Source organism: Pristis pectinata, chromosome 12 (genome assembly GCF_009764475.1).
Source record: "Pristis pectinata isolate sPriPec2 chromosome 12, sPriPec2.1.pri, whole genome shotgun sequence".
Taxonomy (NCBI): Eukaryota; Metazoa; Chordata; class Chondrichthyes; order Rhinopristiformes; family Pristidae; genus Pristis; species Pristis pectinata.
The window spans coordinates 19857155-19875216 of record NC_067416.1 but is presented as its reverse complement, the minus strand read 5'-3'; the positions used below and the strand labels follow the sequence as shown (position 1 = coordinate 19875216).

General features: G+C 37.6%; 1 protein-coding gene across 1 annotated transcript; it reads right to left on the bottom strand.

Moving 5' to 3' along the window:
- Nucleotides 1-2058: 2058 nt before the first annotated feature.
- LOC127576913 (deleted in malignant brain tumors 1 protein-like) lies at nucleotides 2059-18042 on the bottom strand. The gene is made up of 10 exons (XM_052027734.1): nucleotides 17923-18042; nucleotides 16889-16912; nucleotides 16009-16081; nucleotides 14772-14783; nucleotides 10577-10724; nucleotides 9155-9363; nucleotides 4974-5149; nucleotides 3400-3800; nucleotides 2243-2514; nucleotides 2059-2163 (listed from the first exon to the last, which is right to left on the bottom strand). The coding sequence occupies exons 1-9, from the start codon at nucleotides 18040-18042 to the stop codon at nucleotides 2262-2264; spliced, it is 1416 nt and encodes a 471-aa protein (XP_051883694.1). The 3' UTR covers nucleotides 2059-2163; nucleotides 2243-2261.
- Nucleotides 18043-18062: the final 20 nt, after the last annotated feature.

Sequence of the window (18062 nt, the reverse complement as noted above, 5' to 3'; positions counted from 1 at the left end):
TTCCCTGCTAACATCATTAATCTGTAGAATGCCTACTGTGATGAAAACGACTTGGAACTTACTTTTTGAATGTCTAAATTCATCCTCACTTGAATCTTCTTTTTTTAGTTTGAGGCCCCATCTTCACCCTTGTTTTAGTGATTTGCCAGGAATCTGCTTTCAGCCAGATTTAACTGGAACCAATTCCAGTCGAACAGATCCTTTTTTTTCCAGTATTAGTGCTTGTGTCCCAAAAATCGAAAGTCTTGGGTCCCAAGCCAAACATTAAACTGCCTGATTTGTTTGACCCTGTGTGAATCTTTGGGTGGCTCGGGGAACAATCCCTGGAGCATTACCTTTAGTTTCCTATTTGCTCCCAAGTCCCTCAAATTCTTTTTAGCAGAACTTCTTTCTGACTTCGATGGTTGCTATGAGGAGCAAATGGACCCTTCCCATGGGGACTTCTGATTCTATATGCAAAGTACATTACATATCCCCCTGACTATATTGACCCAACAACTACCACATTCTTTTTCACAGCTCCCACTTGAGTCCTGCAGTCTTTGTTCTCATCCACAGAAGTAGCAAATATCTCATACCTGTTGGGCAATTTCAAAGACTGAGTCTAGGTCCCCAGTACGTCCTTGGTCCCCAATCACAATTACTATGGTATGAGGACAGAACTGGCTAAAGTGAACTGGGAAAATAGAGCAAAGGCCAACTCAGCAGTGACAGACATTTAAGAAGAGGGATCATGGGCTGAAAGTCCATAGCTCCCTGAAAGTGTCAACACAAGTATATAGGGTGGTAATGAAGGTACTTGCCTTCATCGGTCAGGGTGCTGAGTATAAAAGTTAGCAAGTCATTTTGCAGCTATATAAAACTTTGGTTAGGCCACATTTAGAGTATTATGTGGCCTAATAGTATTAGCCCAGAGTATTCTGGTAGCGCAATACAGGAAGGGTGTGGAGACTATGGAGAGGGTGCACAAATTTCACCAGGATGTTGCCTGGATAAGGAGAGGTTGGACAAACATGGATTGTTTTCTCTGGAATGACAGAGGCTGAGAGGTGACCTGATAGAAGTATATAAGATTACGAGTGGGTAGATGGAGTCTTTATCCTAGGATGGAAATATCAAATACTAGAGGGCATAGCTTTAAGAGAGAAGGAAAAAGTTTAAAGGAGATTTACAAGGCAAGTATTTTACATTAAGAGCAGTAGGTGCCTGGAACATGCTGCCAGGGGAGATGGTGCTGGCGGAGACGATAACAAAGTTCAAGAGACATTTATTCAGGCACATGAACAGGCAGGGAAGGGAGGGATATAAACCATGTACAGGCAGATGGGATTAGTTTAAATTGGCATCACAGACGACACAGACATTATAGGCTGAAGGACCCCTTCCTGCTCTGTGCTGTTTTATGTTCTTTCATTAGAAGTCGGAAAAGGAAACAAGCATGGGAATGGGTGAAGAGAACAATGTCTGTGATAGGTGGAGACGAGGAGAGACTGGATAAGGCATATTGCAGTAAGGCCAGCTGAGAGAGCATGGTGAAGGTTTGTTAATTCCTGGTGACCTGAAACATTAACACCATTTCTCTCCCCACAGCTGCTGTCTGACCTGAAGAGTGTTTCCAGCATTTTATGTTTTTATTTTATATTAATAAAAGGAAGTCTCCACACATTAAAGTAAACACTGATTAGATTGTGCCTTGCTTTGAAAATGCTTTATTGCTTCACTTTTTAATTACAGTCAATATTTTTTGCACTGGGTTAATGGAAACAGAAACAAATGGACAAATAAATACAGATAAAATTTGTGTTCTAATTAGGAGTTATGATAGATGACATATTCTCATAAACAAATTCAAGAACCAAGTTCATCACTTAAGATAATCTTAGAGTTAATTTTGATCATGCAAGTAAATTTGCTGTACAATTAGTTAGGAGTATTTTAGATCTGATCAGGTAGATTATTGATTGAAAGTATCACTTCACAGTAGAATTCCACATACAATGTAAAAGACACTCATAAGCATGTTCTCTTTGCAGGTTCCTGAATAGTTTTATCACAATGGCAACCAATAGTGAAACAACTACAGACAGAGCCAGCAGAGGCAGGATAAATGGTAAATTGGATTGGATATTTGTCTCATCAGCCTTGTCCACTTCTTTTCCAGACCTGAAAGATATTACAGTTTATTACTTTCAAGACAGTATCTCTGCAGTGAGGAATTCAGAAAATACTATGCTTATCTCACCTGAACCTTCATAATATTTTTAATCTTTTTTGAGTTCAATTGGTCCCAACATAACATCGACATTTCCCTTTGAAGAGACCATGGCTCTCTTTTGCCGAGACATGCACCCACGGTAACAGCGGGAGGAGTAATCGTAAGCTTCACATATCACAAGTTTACAATGCAGGTAGACTGAGGAATGCGAGTTCAGGAATTTAAAGGCACTGAACCTGAATCGTGCAATGTTGTTGGCTGGTGAGGGATATGTTTCATATGTCTCATCTCTCACACACCTGTAAAACAAATATTTCAAGATTACTTCCATGAAAAAAGCAGAGTTTCAATGCAACTTTAAGCACATTGCTTTACAGCTAATACATTTGAGAGTGCTTTGCGCAATATGCAAAACAAGTTAGGTAGCTAGCTAGCAAATTGCAGTTCCTTATTTGCAAAGTTATAGACAGTAGCATTCTCAAGTTCCAGTTGAATTATATCTTAATAAACAGCCAGGTCCCTCCTAGCACTATCAAGGCAGGTAAAAACAAGTGTGCTTGTACTTTATTCATCACTGTTTGGTTACGCCATCAATAAAGTCAAGATAGTATTTGGTCATTGACTGACCAACATGTTGGTGGAATGTCTGGATAGGTGGAAGATGAAATTTAATGCTGAAAAATGAGAAGTGTTATATTTTGGTCAAAAGAATGAGAAAAGTAACATAAGTCAGAGGACACAACTCCAAAAAGGGCACCAAAACAAAGAGAATTTGGAATGTATATGCATTATTCATTTACAGTAAGAGAGCATGTTGAGAAACCAATTTAAAAAGGTATATGGGATTTTCGACCTTGTAAGTGAAGGCATAGAGTAAAGAATCATGATTAATCTTTATAAAATACTGGTTTGGATTGAACTATAGTAACATGGCTAAATTCCGAAAAGATGTAAAGGATTAGGAGGCAATGCAAAAGAGATTTACTTAATTGATTCCAGGAGTGAAAGACTTGAGTTCTGTGGATATTCAGGACACACTGGAGTTGTTCTCCTTGGATAGAGGAGGTTGTAATGACATCTGACTGATGAATTTACACAAGTGTGTACAGTGGCTGTTGCCTTTCTAATTGGTTAACTTGGATAATTAGGAAGGAAGATTACTTTTTAGTTTTTCCCAAGCTTACCCATTCTTGATTAGATCATAGCTCTTTGATGTCCAGTTGAAGCTATAAGGAGATGCAATACAGGTGTCCACAAAAACTTTAAGACCAGAATCAGAACTGTTCAGGTTAACCTGTACGAAAAGATTCTGCAGGAGATCCACATAGTAAGGTGAACCTGACACTGTTCTGTTAAATAATGATGATTCATAGAACATCATGCTTGCTCTAAACATGCCAGATTGTGTTATGTTCTGAGATATTTCAGCTGCTGAGTTTTCATTTGCCAAATACATTATCTTAACCATTGTATCCTGTTGCATTTCACAGCCAATATTGATCTGCAGGTATTGTGTACGAATTATAGTGGAGCCAGAAAGTGAAGATCTGATGGTGTTGGAATAAACAATATTGCCATTGTTTACCTATGAGAGCAAAATGAAGAGTTAAATTCAAATATTTTGTATAATTAAGTACTTTCTCCACAATATGAACAAACTTTTTTTTCAGTTTAAAAAAATCATGAAATTGAGATTTATAGTCTGAAATGCAATTCATCAGGAGAAAAGAACTGCAGTTCCATATGACTAAACTGCACACAATGTCAAGACTTTCAGGAGAAAAAAGATGTGTAGAATCTTGTATCTTCAGTTCAGAAGCAGCAAGAAAAGAATAGACGGGCACCAATAGTGAAAATAGAGAAAAATACTAAACAATTTGTGAAAGCGACTACTGGATGATGCTTTTTCAATTATCCTGTCGGGGTGTGGAAGTGCAGTGCAAGAAAAGCATTCACAAGTATTTGAAAGAGTCAAGAACTGGGCAGAACTAGGCCTTAACCAGACCATTAAAAGACTAATGTAAACTGTTTAGCATAAAAAAGAACCCCCTTTTCTTGGTTCTGCAAAAGGGAAGAGGTAAGAGACAAGACACAACATTAATATAAGAATGGAATGGTAGATTCATCAGAGAGAAAAGTTTGGTTCTAATGGTTTATCTTATAAGCTACTTGTTTAAAGTGAAGAATTGAAAGACTACATTTTCATTACACTAAGCAAGAAAAATGAAGTTCTTTGAAATATATTGAGGGTATGAATATAATAAAAAACAGATGACAGGTGTTTCTGAGAAAGTAGATGAATGTGGAGTTGAATGGTCAGAAAAAGAGTAGGGGGGACTCATTGATGTTAAGAAGAAGAGAAGACCACAAGCACATTGGGATCAATGGAAAACAAGTCAAAGAATGACCCATAATTTGGCAAAAGATAGATTGATTTAAAGGCAGTCAGGATCATAGATGGGAGGATATTAATGGAGAAGGATTGGTATAAAGCCACATCAGCAGACATTCAACTTTAATACAAAGATTCTCCAGTGTCTGAGAGCAGAAAGGTCATGTATTAACTATAAATTGTATTTAATCTGAATGTTACCATTTGCATATATTACATCAGAAAGTATTTAATCAAGGGCAAAAGTGTAATATTGAAAGAATAAGAGAGGTAATCTTAAATATTTTTACAACTATATTGGCATGAGGAATGGAAAATTTGTTGTATTTTTTTGTGTGGATCCAATCCCAGAACTATTTTCTTTACCTGTCGTATTGTACCACATTGATTAAGTGGTATTTTGAATTCCACTTCATTAGCTGTTATTATTGGCCTGCAGCTTTGATCATTCAGATAGAGACTGGACTCATTAAAGCCCAGAAAACTGAGGTAGGATTTATCAATTTTTACTTCCATAAAATTTGTTGAGCAGGTCAACATTGCTAGAAAAAATAAAAAGTATAATCTCATGAATCCTACAAATTAGAAGTATAATTTCTTTGTGAGATGGAAAACTTATGACAGTATTATATCATGTGCTATATTAGTGCACTTCTCTTGATCAATCAGTAGGATTATTGATCAGTAGAGGATTAGACATTAAGTTAGACAGAACTGTGATCAATCATTGTTTCACTAAAGGAGCACACTGTCACACGTGCCTTGCTGCAATAGCAGTTATTTCTGTCAGTTACACTATCCTTATTGAACATCATCCATCTTTTTCAAACTAAATAACCTATACATTAAGAAGCAATGCCTTCTTTCTTCCAAAAAATAAAGCAAAACACGTTATACTGCTGTAAAAAATGAGCTCTATTAAATCAGGAAGCCTTTTCATTCAACGTTATGTTGCTCTGCTGGTATTTCTCAGCACTAAATCACAGAGGGGAAATCAGGGACTGAAAATGAAGTTGTTTTCAATTACCAATAATCAGCTTCATCTCTTTACTTTAATATTTCTTTGTAAGATAAAAGCAGAAGATATACTAATGCTGAGTTTTCAATAGAACAGGGAAATTCCTGCCTTTGCTGATATTTGTAAAAGATCCTTTGAGCAGGATGTATTGTTTTTCACTAAAATTACCAAAGAAATGATGTTCCATCTCCCTGAATGCAAGCAAACAAATTTATATGTAACACAGGGATGGATGGTATTAACCCTAACCTCAACCTTAACCCTAATGCACGATATTGATATAGTTAAAAAATACTGGTATTAAATGTGCAACTGTATCCAGGGTAAAATCAATCATCCAATACCAAAAATTTCTCTTACGTGATTCTGATGAAAGGTCATTAACCTGAAACATGAACCCTGTTTCTCTCTCCACAGCTGCTGTTGGAACTGCTTTTTTGTTTTGTTTGGGAATTTATTCTTGCTTTACCACTTTTTAATTTGGGCTGCATTTTTAATGTGCACAGGAGTACCAGAGAAATTTCATTCTTTTGTGGCGATCAGGTGTCTTGGGGTTAGAGAGATTAGGATTCAGAAGAACCCATTTCCCTGAACTCCTGCCTATTCTTTTTTACTCATCCCTTACATTCTGAGTTCACTTTTGAAGGTACAAATAGCCTGGTACACAAAATCCATTAGCAGCCTACTGTTAAAATTGCAGGTAGCTCAACGAGTCAGAAAGGGAAACCTGTGGGCCCAGAATACTAGATTCAAATAGCAATCAGATCCCCATTAAGGAAGTAATAAGTTTGTCTATGGACAATATTGCCTCTACAAGACAAGGGAAAAACAGAGTTCTGGCGGAAGTTCCACAACACCACATATTTATTATACAAAGGCCTCAACCTGAATTTTTATATTTATATATTTTCATCATTATTCATCAGCGACATGTATACAGTTGTGGACAGAGTGAATTTGATTCTCAGCCATGGAAAGCACATTGTCCTTTGTCTGCAAATGCCATGCAATTTTCAAAAAGCCTCAGATCAACAATTACATGATGGATTCCTAACCAAGGTTTGGCCATGTGGAGTTAGACAAGTTTGCTACAAGAAGGAACAATAGGGATTAGATGTGCAGACTCAGACTGCAAATGATGGGAAGTGGTGATCCACAAAGATCGGTGTTGGAATCATTGTTGTGCACAATCTGAATTAGAGTTTAAAAAATGTCCATGGTACCAAGTTGGTGGTATAATTAGCACAGAGAAGGATTTGGTAAAACACACAAAGACTTTAGTAAGTTAGCAAAACTTAATTTGTAATTGGTAAACAACTATCAAAAGTAAATATGAGGTAATATATTTAGCTAAGAATAATAGGAAGACCACAAGTTCTTCATCAATATCATCCATAACTCAGCTGCCAATCCTCTTGTCTCTTTGGCAGAAGGTTGTGGGTCTTTGAACACACAATAATCTAGGTGGATATTTGAGGACAATGCTAAGAAAAGACTTCCAGAAGGATAGATTTGGAAGTATTTTAAACTTGCATAGAATCTTGGTCAAACACAGTTGGAATACACAGTTTGATCTTCGTATTATAACAAAGATTTTAGAGGACCTGGAGATAGTACAAAAAGAATTTACCAGAATGATAGGAAATGAATGTGAGAGTTTGTATCTGTCAAGACTGGTTATATTTTCTCTAGATGCTCTGACAGATGTCTTGAAAAGGTTTGATAAAGAAAATGTAGGTGTGGTGATTCCACTTCCTGAAGAAGCTTGAAAAGGGCTGCATATATATCTCAGTCACCAAAAAGTTCTCTAGAGGATTTAGGAGTAAATTTACCAAAGGAACCTAGAACCTGCTACAACAGGGAGTAGTTAAAGTAATTAACATAGATAATTTCATGGGGAATTTAGATAAACTAATAAGGGAGAAAAGTATAGAAGAATACATTGAAGCATTTAGCTGTAGAAAAGTGGGAGAAGGGTTATATTCACTTACTTATTATAATGCAAAAGGAGGTCATGCAGCCCAATAGGTCCCAACCCATTAGTGCAGTCACCCCTCCTTATTTCCTTGTAACCCTCCCTGCACCTTATCTTCCTTGATGTGTCCATCAAAATTCCTTTGGTTCCATTACATTCACCTACACTAGATGGTAGTTTATAGAGCCAGCTAACTACCAGAAAATCTTTGGGATGTGGATGTGGGAATGATTGTAAACACCACACAGATAGCAGGCCAGGATAAAGCTCAGGTCCCCAGAAGTGTGAGGCAGTGTGCAACCAACACTGAGCATAAATGTCAACATAAACCAGCTGGGGCTCATGCCCTGTTCCTGTATTGTGAATATTTTGTAACTTATCAATTTAAATAATGTAAGTTTACATAATTTAGTCTCTTCCCATTCTGGATGAAGCCTGAAGGAAATTCTATATAGTGTTGAGAGAAACATGCTTTAGCAAACAGAACAAAATGCTTGCTTTGACCTCTCAGGTCTTGCTTTCATCTTGTAGTAGGAGATGATCAAAGAGATGGGAGTTGTTGAAGTTGAGTAAACAAAACAACCCGAGGAGTAGATTTCAGTGGTGTGTTGAGGAGATAGGATGGATTATAGATTAAAGTGGGAATTAGAAATTTAGAAAAGAACTGGAGAAAAGATATAGATAGCTGCCTGGAGTTAATTGGGTGCCATAGGTAAGTGAAGAAGAGATGATCAGGGTGTAGAGAAGAGATCAGAGGGAAACCAAGGAAAGGTTTGGAGAGCGGATTTGGGAGGAAATGACAGTGTCACAAAGAAAATGGCAAATAATGATGAGAGACAAGTTGAGGAAGAAAAGGATCAATGGGGACAAGGCAGGTGGAAGATTGGTTGGGGAGGATATTGTTGGGAGAAATATGAAGACCAAGGAGTGGACAGGATGCCAGTAGTAGTGCAGTCCAACTGCAATGGGTGATTAGAGGAGAGAGAAAAAGAGATGAGGTGGGAGGGCACAGTCAAAGACTGGAAAACCACTGAGGCTTTTAACACAAATTAATAACTTCTATTGAGGAAGAAAGACCAGTCCTACCATCTTCATTACCAGACTCCCTGGATAGGAGGCCAGGCAGGGACAGGCCCTTCAAATTATTCAAGAATAGGTTTTAGCCCACCAGGGAAGATTTACTCCTGTAATCAAAGCTTGCCACATTGTCAGCCATGTACGAATGGTAGAATAAAGCACAAATAATGTGGACTCTTTGTATGATTGCAAATGACCCCGTGTCCTCCAACTGGTTCTGCCTCACATGCACAGAGTACCACACTACAACTTCCTGAAGTGGACCATGGTTCTCCATTATGATTAGCAAACAGGTTTCCAGTAGAATTTAATGCATAAAAATGATATGCAACGTAGTAAATTTCCAAATAGCTATTTTTAAACTTTATGATTTTGTTTGTAATAAAGGCTTGTTAAGGTAATTTAAATGCCTAACATCCCTCAGTTTCCAATTTCTCTAGTATGCAATTTTGAGACAAGTATTTAAATAAAGCTCACCATCACTGCTGGGCAGAGTGTGGTAGTTTGCAGTGAAACCACGTCTGGTTACGCTGGAATCTGATCGAAAATAAACTGTCATACTGTTGGATGATGATATAAAAGGTTCATTTGGTTCATTGCAGAGCTTTGCAAGCAAAGGAGAATTTGTTGTAGGTCCATTGTATATTGCAACATAATCATATGAGCAACCTGTTGTAGCCTCGAGGCTGTCAAGAACATAATTGCGGTTAATAAATGAGACAATGATAATTATAAAAGAACATAAGAAAAAACTGGCCAGTCTTTGGTACCCAGTCCGTCCAGACCATTCCTTCAATGTATTTGGTGCAACACAAAATCTGAACTATTCATTTGCAAAATCACTTTTCTGACCCTTCAAGTTGAATCAGCATTTGCTGGAATATTTACCCAGTTTCAACTACCACTATTTAACACAGTCTTCTTTTTTCCTACATATGATAATTTTGTACATGTACCCTTACCTTTCTAATCTCAATTCACATTAAATAGCTTCTTTACATACTAAATATGCCTCTTGATATTTACCCCATCTTTGTGATGTATCCTAGCATAGAATTGGTAAGGCACAAGAGGAGGCCACATGACTCATTAGGTTCATGCCAGCGGTTTGTACAGCAATCCGGTTCGTTCCAGTCCTTCCCATCTTCCCCCATTCCTGCAATTTTGCTTTTCCTCACTTGTCTGTCCAATTCCCTTCAGAAAGCCCACCAACTTTACAACCAGTGACATCTGAATCAAAAGCACACACTGCTTAAAAAACCTTTACTTCACATATTCACTGTAACTATTGCCACTCAATCTCTATCTCTGAATCATTCCCTTATGGGATTAGATTTTGTTTGATTTAAAATATCCAAACCCATCATGATCTTTGTTCCAGATTTATTTCATTCCATGAATTCTCTAGCTATCATTGTAAGATTCAAGCTCATGTCTCCACTACATTAGTCCAGCCCCCTAGAGAATAGTCCAGCAACTTAGCATCCATGCTACCATACCATTTTTGATTTGATTGTTCTCATATCTAGTAGTTTTCTAGTCAAGGAGCATCCATAATCAGTGAACATTTACCACATTCAAATCAGTTTGTTTTCAAAAAGGAGGGTAAAATGAAATAGGAAATTACAGGCCAGCTTACTTAACACCAGGTAAAATGCTAAAACTTATAATTAAAGAGGTTTTGGCAGGGCACTCAAAAATATTCAAAGCAATCAAAATCAACATGATTTTGTAAGAGGGAGGAAATATAAGATCCAACACAGCTTCTTTTGCACACAACTTCAAATGTTTCATCCCATGAATGCATTGAATTAATCTGAATTAATCAGCAATTGTTACTTGACAGCAAATACATGGATACTACTAACATGATAAAATAAATGTGACAACTTCACTTACTCTACATCAGTAAACTGCAGATATATTACTTGTGTGCTGTTTACTCTTATGTACCAAATGCAGTCTGCATTATTTGGATAGGAGTATGGATAGCCAGGACTGGTAATAGATCCATTGGGATCATCGAGGTAACCGCCGCATGATCCATCTATGAATAATAAGGAAATGGACAAGTTTAGGTGAGACAATATGTGGGAAAATTAAGCAACTTATTTTTTTGTCTCTTCCCCAGTATTTGTTATCAATTTTCCTTCCTTCAGTGCTCAGACAAATCACTCTTCATTGGAATAAGCTTCTGCAGCTGCCAGTCCACCTCTCCTACCTGTCTTATGGGACTGTTGATCTTACAGAGTCTAAACAATGAATGTTCATGTCTTTCCAATGTTAGCTCCTGGCCTCAGTGAATCTTTATTTTACCTCTCTTTCTAATCTGGATATTGTGGCCATTTCTAAAGCATGTACATTTGCCCTGCTGGAGTTGGGATGATTGAAAAGTAAGTCAAATCTAGGACTTCCATTATTTTAAACCTTAGCTACCGGAAGGACAAGACAAACTTGCCACATTGTAAGCCAATTATAAGTGATAAAATAATAGACAAATATTGGTGGCTCTTTATTGTATGACAACTGACATCACTGAAAATAACCCTGTATCCTCCAATTATTTCTGCCTTATATGCATGGCGAACCACACAAGTATGATATGCTCTTACCAAGGTTCTTGAATGTGGTTAGAAGTGCTATGCAGTTATTGTCATATTTCTAGATGTTCATAATGAAAAGACCTTTTAAAGCAATTTAAACATGTGACATGTTTCAATTCCTAATTATCAAATATGAAATTTTGTGACAAGTAATTTCACAAAGCTCACCATTATTGATGGGCAGAGAACGGTAGTTTGCAATGAAACCACGTGAGGTTACACTGGAATCTGTTCGAAAATGAATTGTCATACTGTTGGATGATGATGTAAAAGTTCCATTTGTTTGGTGACAGATTCTTGCAAGCAAAGCAGAATTTGTTGATGGTCCATTGTAAATTCCAATGTAATCACATGAGCAAGCATCCGAACAAACTTCCAGGCTGTCAAGAGAATGGTCACAGTTTGACAATGAATTTCATTGTAATTACTTTTTATTTATTAATTAACTTAATAAGTAAGGCAATGATAAATACGTCTACATGAATAATCACTGGTTGAAACTATCAGAGGAACTCAACATAGAACAATTTGGAAGATGGGAAAGAGTGTAGCATATCTAAGTTTGCAGATGACATTAATTTGAGTGGAAAACCAAATTGTTCAGACGATGCAGAGAGTCTGTGGAGAGATATAGATAGGTTAAGTGAGTGGGCAAGGGTCTGGCAGATAGAGCACAATGTTGGTAAATGCGAGGTCATCCACTTTGGAAGGAAAAACAGAAGAACAGATTATTATTTAAATAGTGAAAGATTGCAGCATGCTGTTGGGCAGAGAGACTTAGGAGTGCTTGTGCATGAATCGCAAAAGGTTGGTTTGCAAGTGCAACAGGTTATCAAGAAGGCAAATGGAATGTTGGCCTTCATTGCTAGAGGGATTGAATTCAAGAGCAGGGAGGTTATGCTGCAACTGTACAGGGTACTGGTGAGGCCACACCTGGAGTACTGCGTGCAGTTCTGGTTTCCTTACCTGAGGAAAGATATACTGGCTTTGGAGGCAGTGCAGAGGAGGTTCACCAGGTTGATTCCAGAGATGAGGGGGTTAGCCTATGAGGAGAGATTGAGTCACCTGGCACTACACTGGAATTCAGAAGAATGAGAGGGGATCTTGTAGAAACATATAAAAATCATGAAAAGAATAGATAAAACAGAGACAGGAAGGTTGTTTCTACTGGTAGGCAAGACTGGAACTAGAGGACATAGCCTCAAGATTCGGGGGAATAGATTTAGGACAGAGATGAGGAGAAACTGCTTTTTCCAGAGAGTAGTGGAATTCTCTGCCCAGGGAAGCAGTGGAGGCTACCTCAGTAAATATACTTAAGACATAGTTAGACAGATTTTTGCATAGTAGGGGAATTAAGGGTTATTGGGAAAAGGCAGGTAGGTGGATTTGAGTCCACGGCCAGATCAGCCATGATCTTATTGAATGGTGGAGCAAGCTCAACAGGTCAGATGGACTACTCTTTTTCCTATTTCTTATGTTCTTATGGCCTTGCTCCTTACTGTCTGCCTGCCCTTTCTCTGCAACTGTAGCACTATATTCTGCATTCTATAATTGCTTTTCCCTTGTAATACCTCAATGTACTAATGTGATGAAATGATCTATATCAATGTCATGTAAAACAAAGTTAGTGTAACGTTATTACAGCACCAGCGATCCGGGTTCAATTCCAGCCGCTGTCTGTAAAGAGTTTGTACATTCTCCCCGTGTTTGCATGGGTTTCCTCCCGCATTCCAAAGACATACGGGTTAGGAAATTTTGGGCATGCTATGTTGGCGTCAGAAGCATAGCGACACTTGCGGGCTGCCCCCAGAACACTCTACGCAAAAAAATAGATGGATTCCACTGTATGTTTCAAAATACATGTGACTAATAAAGATACCTTATATCTTATAAGTTTTTTTACACAGAGAGTGGTTGATATTGGAACTCGCTGCTGGAGGAGGTGGTGGAATCAGATTCATTAAGTATGTTTAAGAAGCACTTAGACAGACAGTTAAATAGGCAAAGCATAAAAGGATGCTGACGTAATGTGGGCAAGTGGGATTAGTGCAGACGGGCAAAACGGTTGACATGGACATGGTGAGCCAAAGGGCCCGTGTCTGTACTTACAACTCTATGACTAAACTCTGCAGATAAAAGCAAAAGAACTGTTTGTGATTATTACATCAAAATCAATTTGTTTTCAAAAAGTGAAGGAGAAAGAAATCGTGAATGATAGGCCAGTCAGATGAACATTGAAATAGGGAAAATATTAGAACCTGTTTTCCCAAACGTTCTGGCACAGTACATAGAAACATTCAAGGAAATCATGCAAAGCCAACATGGCTTTTGAAAGGGACCAACACTTGATCCAATGCAGCTCCTTTTGCACACAATTTCAAATAATTAATCCCACTAACATATTAAGGTAACCTGAATCATCTATCAGCAATAGTCAATTGACAGCAAATGTCCTGGCACTGCTTATGCTATAAAATGAAGGAGAAAACGTTTACACTTACTCAAGTTCAGTAAACTCCAGATTTATTTTTTGGGTGCTGTTCACTCTTATGTACCAAATGCAGTCTGCATTATTTGGATAGGAATATGGATAACCAGGACTGACAATAGATCCATAGGCGTCATAAAGATAACCTCCACAAGATCCATCTATGAGCAATAAGGAAATGGATAAGTCTAGGTGAGGCAATATGTGGCAAAAATAAACAATTATTTATTTTTGTCTCTTTCCCAATTTTCGTTGCCAACTTTCTTTCCTTCAGTTTCTTGCAATATGTTTCTAAAGCAGCTGATCATCCTCTCCTATTGCTGATTATACTGAGCCTTGACAATGAATATTCATGCCCTTGCAATGACAGCCATTGGCTTGTGGACGTCCTCACTGAACTCCTTAATTTACTTTCCCTTCCAATTTGGGCTCCACAGCCAATTCTAACATCCTGACTATTCCCTGATTATAATGAGAATCAAATCTCAGAATTCCATTTTTTTAAAACTTTATATTTCCAGAGCTTTTGGTGGAACCCAATGTTATCCCTCATCTACAACAATCAACAAACATGCTTCCTTAAGAATTTGAATTTAAGAGGCCACTTATGAAAAATATCCCAAGGATGAATTTTTTGAACATTTGGTGTGAATGGAGAATGGATGAATTTATTTCTGCAAAAGTTTATGATTCCAAAGCAAATCCAGTCATTTTTCAATGATCTATGGTCTTTTGTTACTTCAGTACAGACCATTAGATCACTGCATCTTCTGAAGTATTCTGCAGATTTCCATTGCTACATTGTATTAGTTTGTTAACTATAGTGTTGTCATTATTAAGTATTCACCAACATTTAAGATTCAGATATGAAAATAGCTACTTGGTGAAGACATACATAGCTCCTTTGTAAGGGTAATTCAACCCCATCATAAATCATAGCTTACTTTTTTGTGGAAGTTGCTATAGCTTTAGATAAAAATGGGTAGCATTTGAAATTAGTTACCTGTTACTGATTCTGAAAAGAAGGAAAGAAAATAAAATTAGAAAAAAAAATTAACTTACCATAAACAAATAATAATAAATTATTTTTGACAGGGTATCATTTAAATGGTGCAACCATTAAAGTTTTAACATTTTAATGGTCAATTTACCCCCAACAGTTCAAAGTCAAAATTTATCCACCACAGAACTGAATAGTTCTAATCACATTAACACATCCTGTTTGCACATCCCTTCAAATCCTCTTCCACCCATTCAATCTAATCTTGAAATGATGATACAACTTTTGTCTCAATTACTCAACCTAAAAGTGAATTATACCTCCTCACTTGTGACTTCTAAATCTCACCCTTTTCTTCTGTTGTTTCTCTTGTTCTCCATTCTGGGACTGTTAATTATTGTAAACAGTTTGCTTCTATCTACCTGCATCATTGTTCCATAAGTTTAAACACTTCTATCAGTACCCTCTGCATTTTCAATTATGCAAATAACAAAGAATCAAATTATTTAACTATTACTTCATTGCTCATTATACCAGGCAATGTTCCAGTGAACCTGGTCAGTTCCTACTAACTTTGTAGCTCATTATAATGTTGGGTGAAATATATTTCTTCAATACATTTTCAAGATTCATTCTTAGACAATGGAGTCTCTAGCAATGCCAACACCTAAATATTCCTGAGAAATGCTGATGGGAGACCACTTGAATAGCTACAGTCCTTCTAATGTTCCCTATAGCATCATTAGATTGGGAATTCCAGGAATTTGACCTGGTGATGATGAGGATTTGCAAATCAGGTCATTGTGTGATTTGGATGGGAGTTGAAATTGCTGGTGTACATACAAACCATCTGTCCCTTTCCTTTGGGTGATGGTCCTTTCAAAGTGGTCATAATAGATTACTGCCATACATCTTATAAAATATACAGAGGGCATCCAATTGTGGAAGAGATGGGTGTCTAAGATAATTGCCACTGAAGCAAACAATCTTGTCCTGAATAATGTTGAACTTCTGGAGTGTTGAAGCATTGTCTTTTTCAAAAGACTGGCAGTCCCAGTGAGTGCCATTTATCTCTTCCAGAAAGGGTGAGAGGATGCTCCGCCAGCTCCTTTTGACAAATGACCGATGTGTTTTTCAAGTGGCAAAAGCTTCAATGAAGTTTGATGGTACTGACTCAACAGTTAGTGCTGCTATATTACAATTTCAGGGGCCTGGGTTCAATCCTGACCTTAGGTGTTACCTGTGTGAAGTTTGTATATTTTCCCCATGTCAGTGTGGGCTTCCACAAGGAGCTGTGTTTTCCTTCCATCTCCCTAAAATGTGTTGGTAGATTAATTGGCAAATGTAAATTTCCCCTCACTGTAGATAAGTGGCAAAGAGAGGAATCAAAGGGGAGTGGATGGGCCTGTGTGAGAGAGGATGCCTTTTGCTGCTTCACCAGTCCTATCTGAAATACCAAGCTATACTGCTGAATATCTTGTATCAGCAATAATTACCTGAGACATTGAAAAGCTGCTAGGCTTGGCTGGATTATTGCGTAATTATATCAATGATATGATATTGTTTACTCCAGTTTCCAGGACAAAGGAGAGCTGGAGTCCTTCTCCCAGCTCACAAGAATACCTGAGGGGAATGGGGCAGTGGTGTGGCTGCTTTTGCTCCTGTTCCCCAGAAGTGATAGTGGTCAGAAATACAGACCGAAGTGAATTTCTACGACTTCTTTCTCCTTTGCTGTCCCATCACCTCTCACAAATGAACACATGAAAAAGAAGTAGGACTAAACCACATTACCCCTTGAGCTAGTTCTGCCATTCAATAAGATCAAAGCTAACCTAGTCTTAGCCATAACTCCATATTCCTGCAAGTTTCCCATAACATTGCAGATCACTTCACAAGAATCTGTGATGCTCTAATGAAGTGCATCAAAAATATCACAATGAAGAACACTTTGCATCGTTAAAGGAATAATGTTGATTTTGTACAGCACTAGAATCATCAACTCAGCAAAATGACTCTTTGTGAACAGTCACTAGGACTAATGACTAATTTGTAAGTAATGCATCAATGAATAAGCCAACAGATTTATAAGATAGTTTGAACAGAAATATTACTGAACTGACCTGTTGTGTAAAGTCCACAGTATCCTAAAGAAAAACACATACAATTTATTTGCATTGTTAAGCATATTTGGTCAATCTTCTTCCAGTCATACTTGTAAAAATAATAATAGGACACATGATAGAAATGAAACTATCAGCAACGGCTATGATTCAAATTAATGAATACATTATTATTTATTGGGATAAGGGCACTGCAGACAAATCCAGCATTTATAGTCCATCCCTTTTTATGCTTGAGAGTGTGGTGGTGAGCCACTTTCTTCAACTACTGCCCTCCCTCTGGTGAAGGTAATCCCATGATGCTATTGCATAACAAGTTCACTATTTAGACCCAGCAACAAAGAGAGAATGGCTAATTATTTCCAGGAAGGGACTTTGTGCATCTTGGAGGGGAACCTGCATGTGGTGGTGTTCCCATGCACCTACAGCCCTTGTTCTTCTTGGTGACAGAGGCATTCTTGGAGTAACCCGGGTGGGTAACTGCAGTGCAAGTTGTAGATGGTACACACTGCAGCCACTGTGCATCATTGATGGAGGGCATAAATATTTGGGTTCACAGATGGGAAGCCAATCAAGTGGGTTGTTTTGTCATAGATATTAACGTGAATGAAATTAATCAACATATATTACAGTAATGATTCCTTTTCATCATTCAGTTTCTGTAATTATTTTGAAATGTGTCACACCCCTGCAGTATTTACATCCTGCACATCACTAACGATCTCTCTCCCTTCTTAGTGAGGTTAAACTCAGGATGAATATTGACTAGAAACAACTTAAAAAGCTGAAGGAAATGTTTTAAGGCCAGACACCTGTAACTGAAGCCTGTTGCTGAATTTCATACTGACTCAGTTTTAATATTTGCAATGATAGAAATCAGATCTCTCCTGACTAGGATCTCATGCATCATGTTATAGGAATAGCAATAATTTTCCACAAAGTTTTCTTGATAATTTTGTAAACTGATTTATGATCTTAATATTTTACTTTCAGCATGCATTTAACCAATAGTTTACTTTGGAATGTTCGCTTACCGTAATCCATGTAAGCACAGTGGTCACAGAAATCGTAACAACAGTTGCCATTGTAACGACAATTGTAATGACAGGAACATCCAAACGAACTTGTCCCACAGTTGTATCTGCAGGAACCATATCCTGTAATGAAAGATACG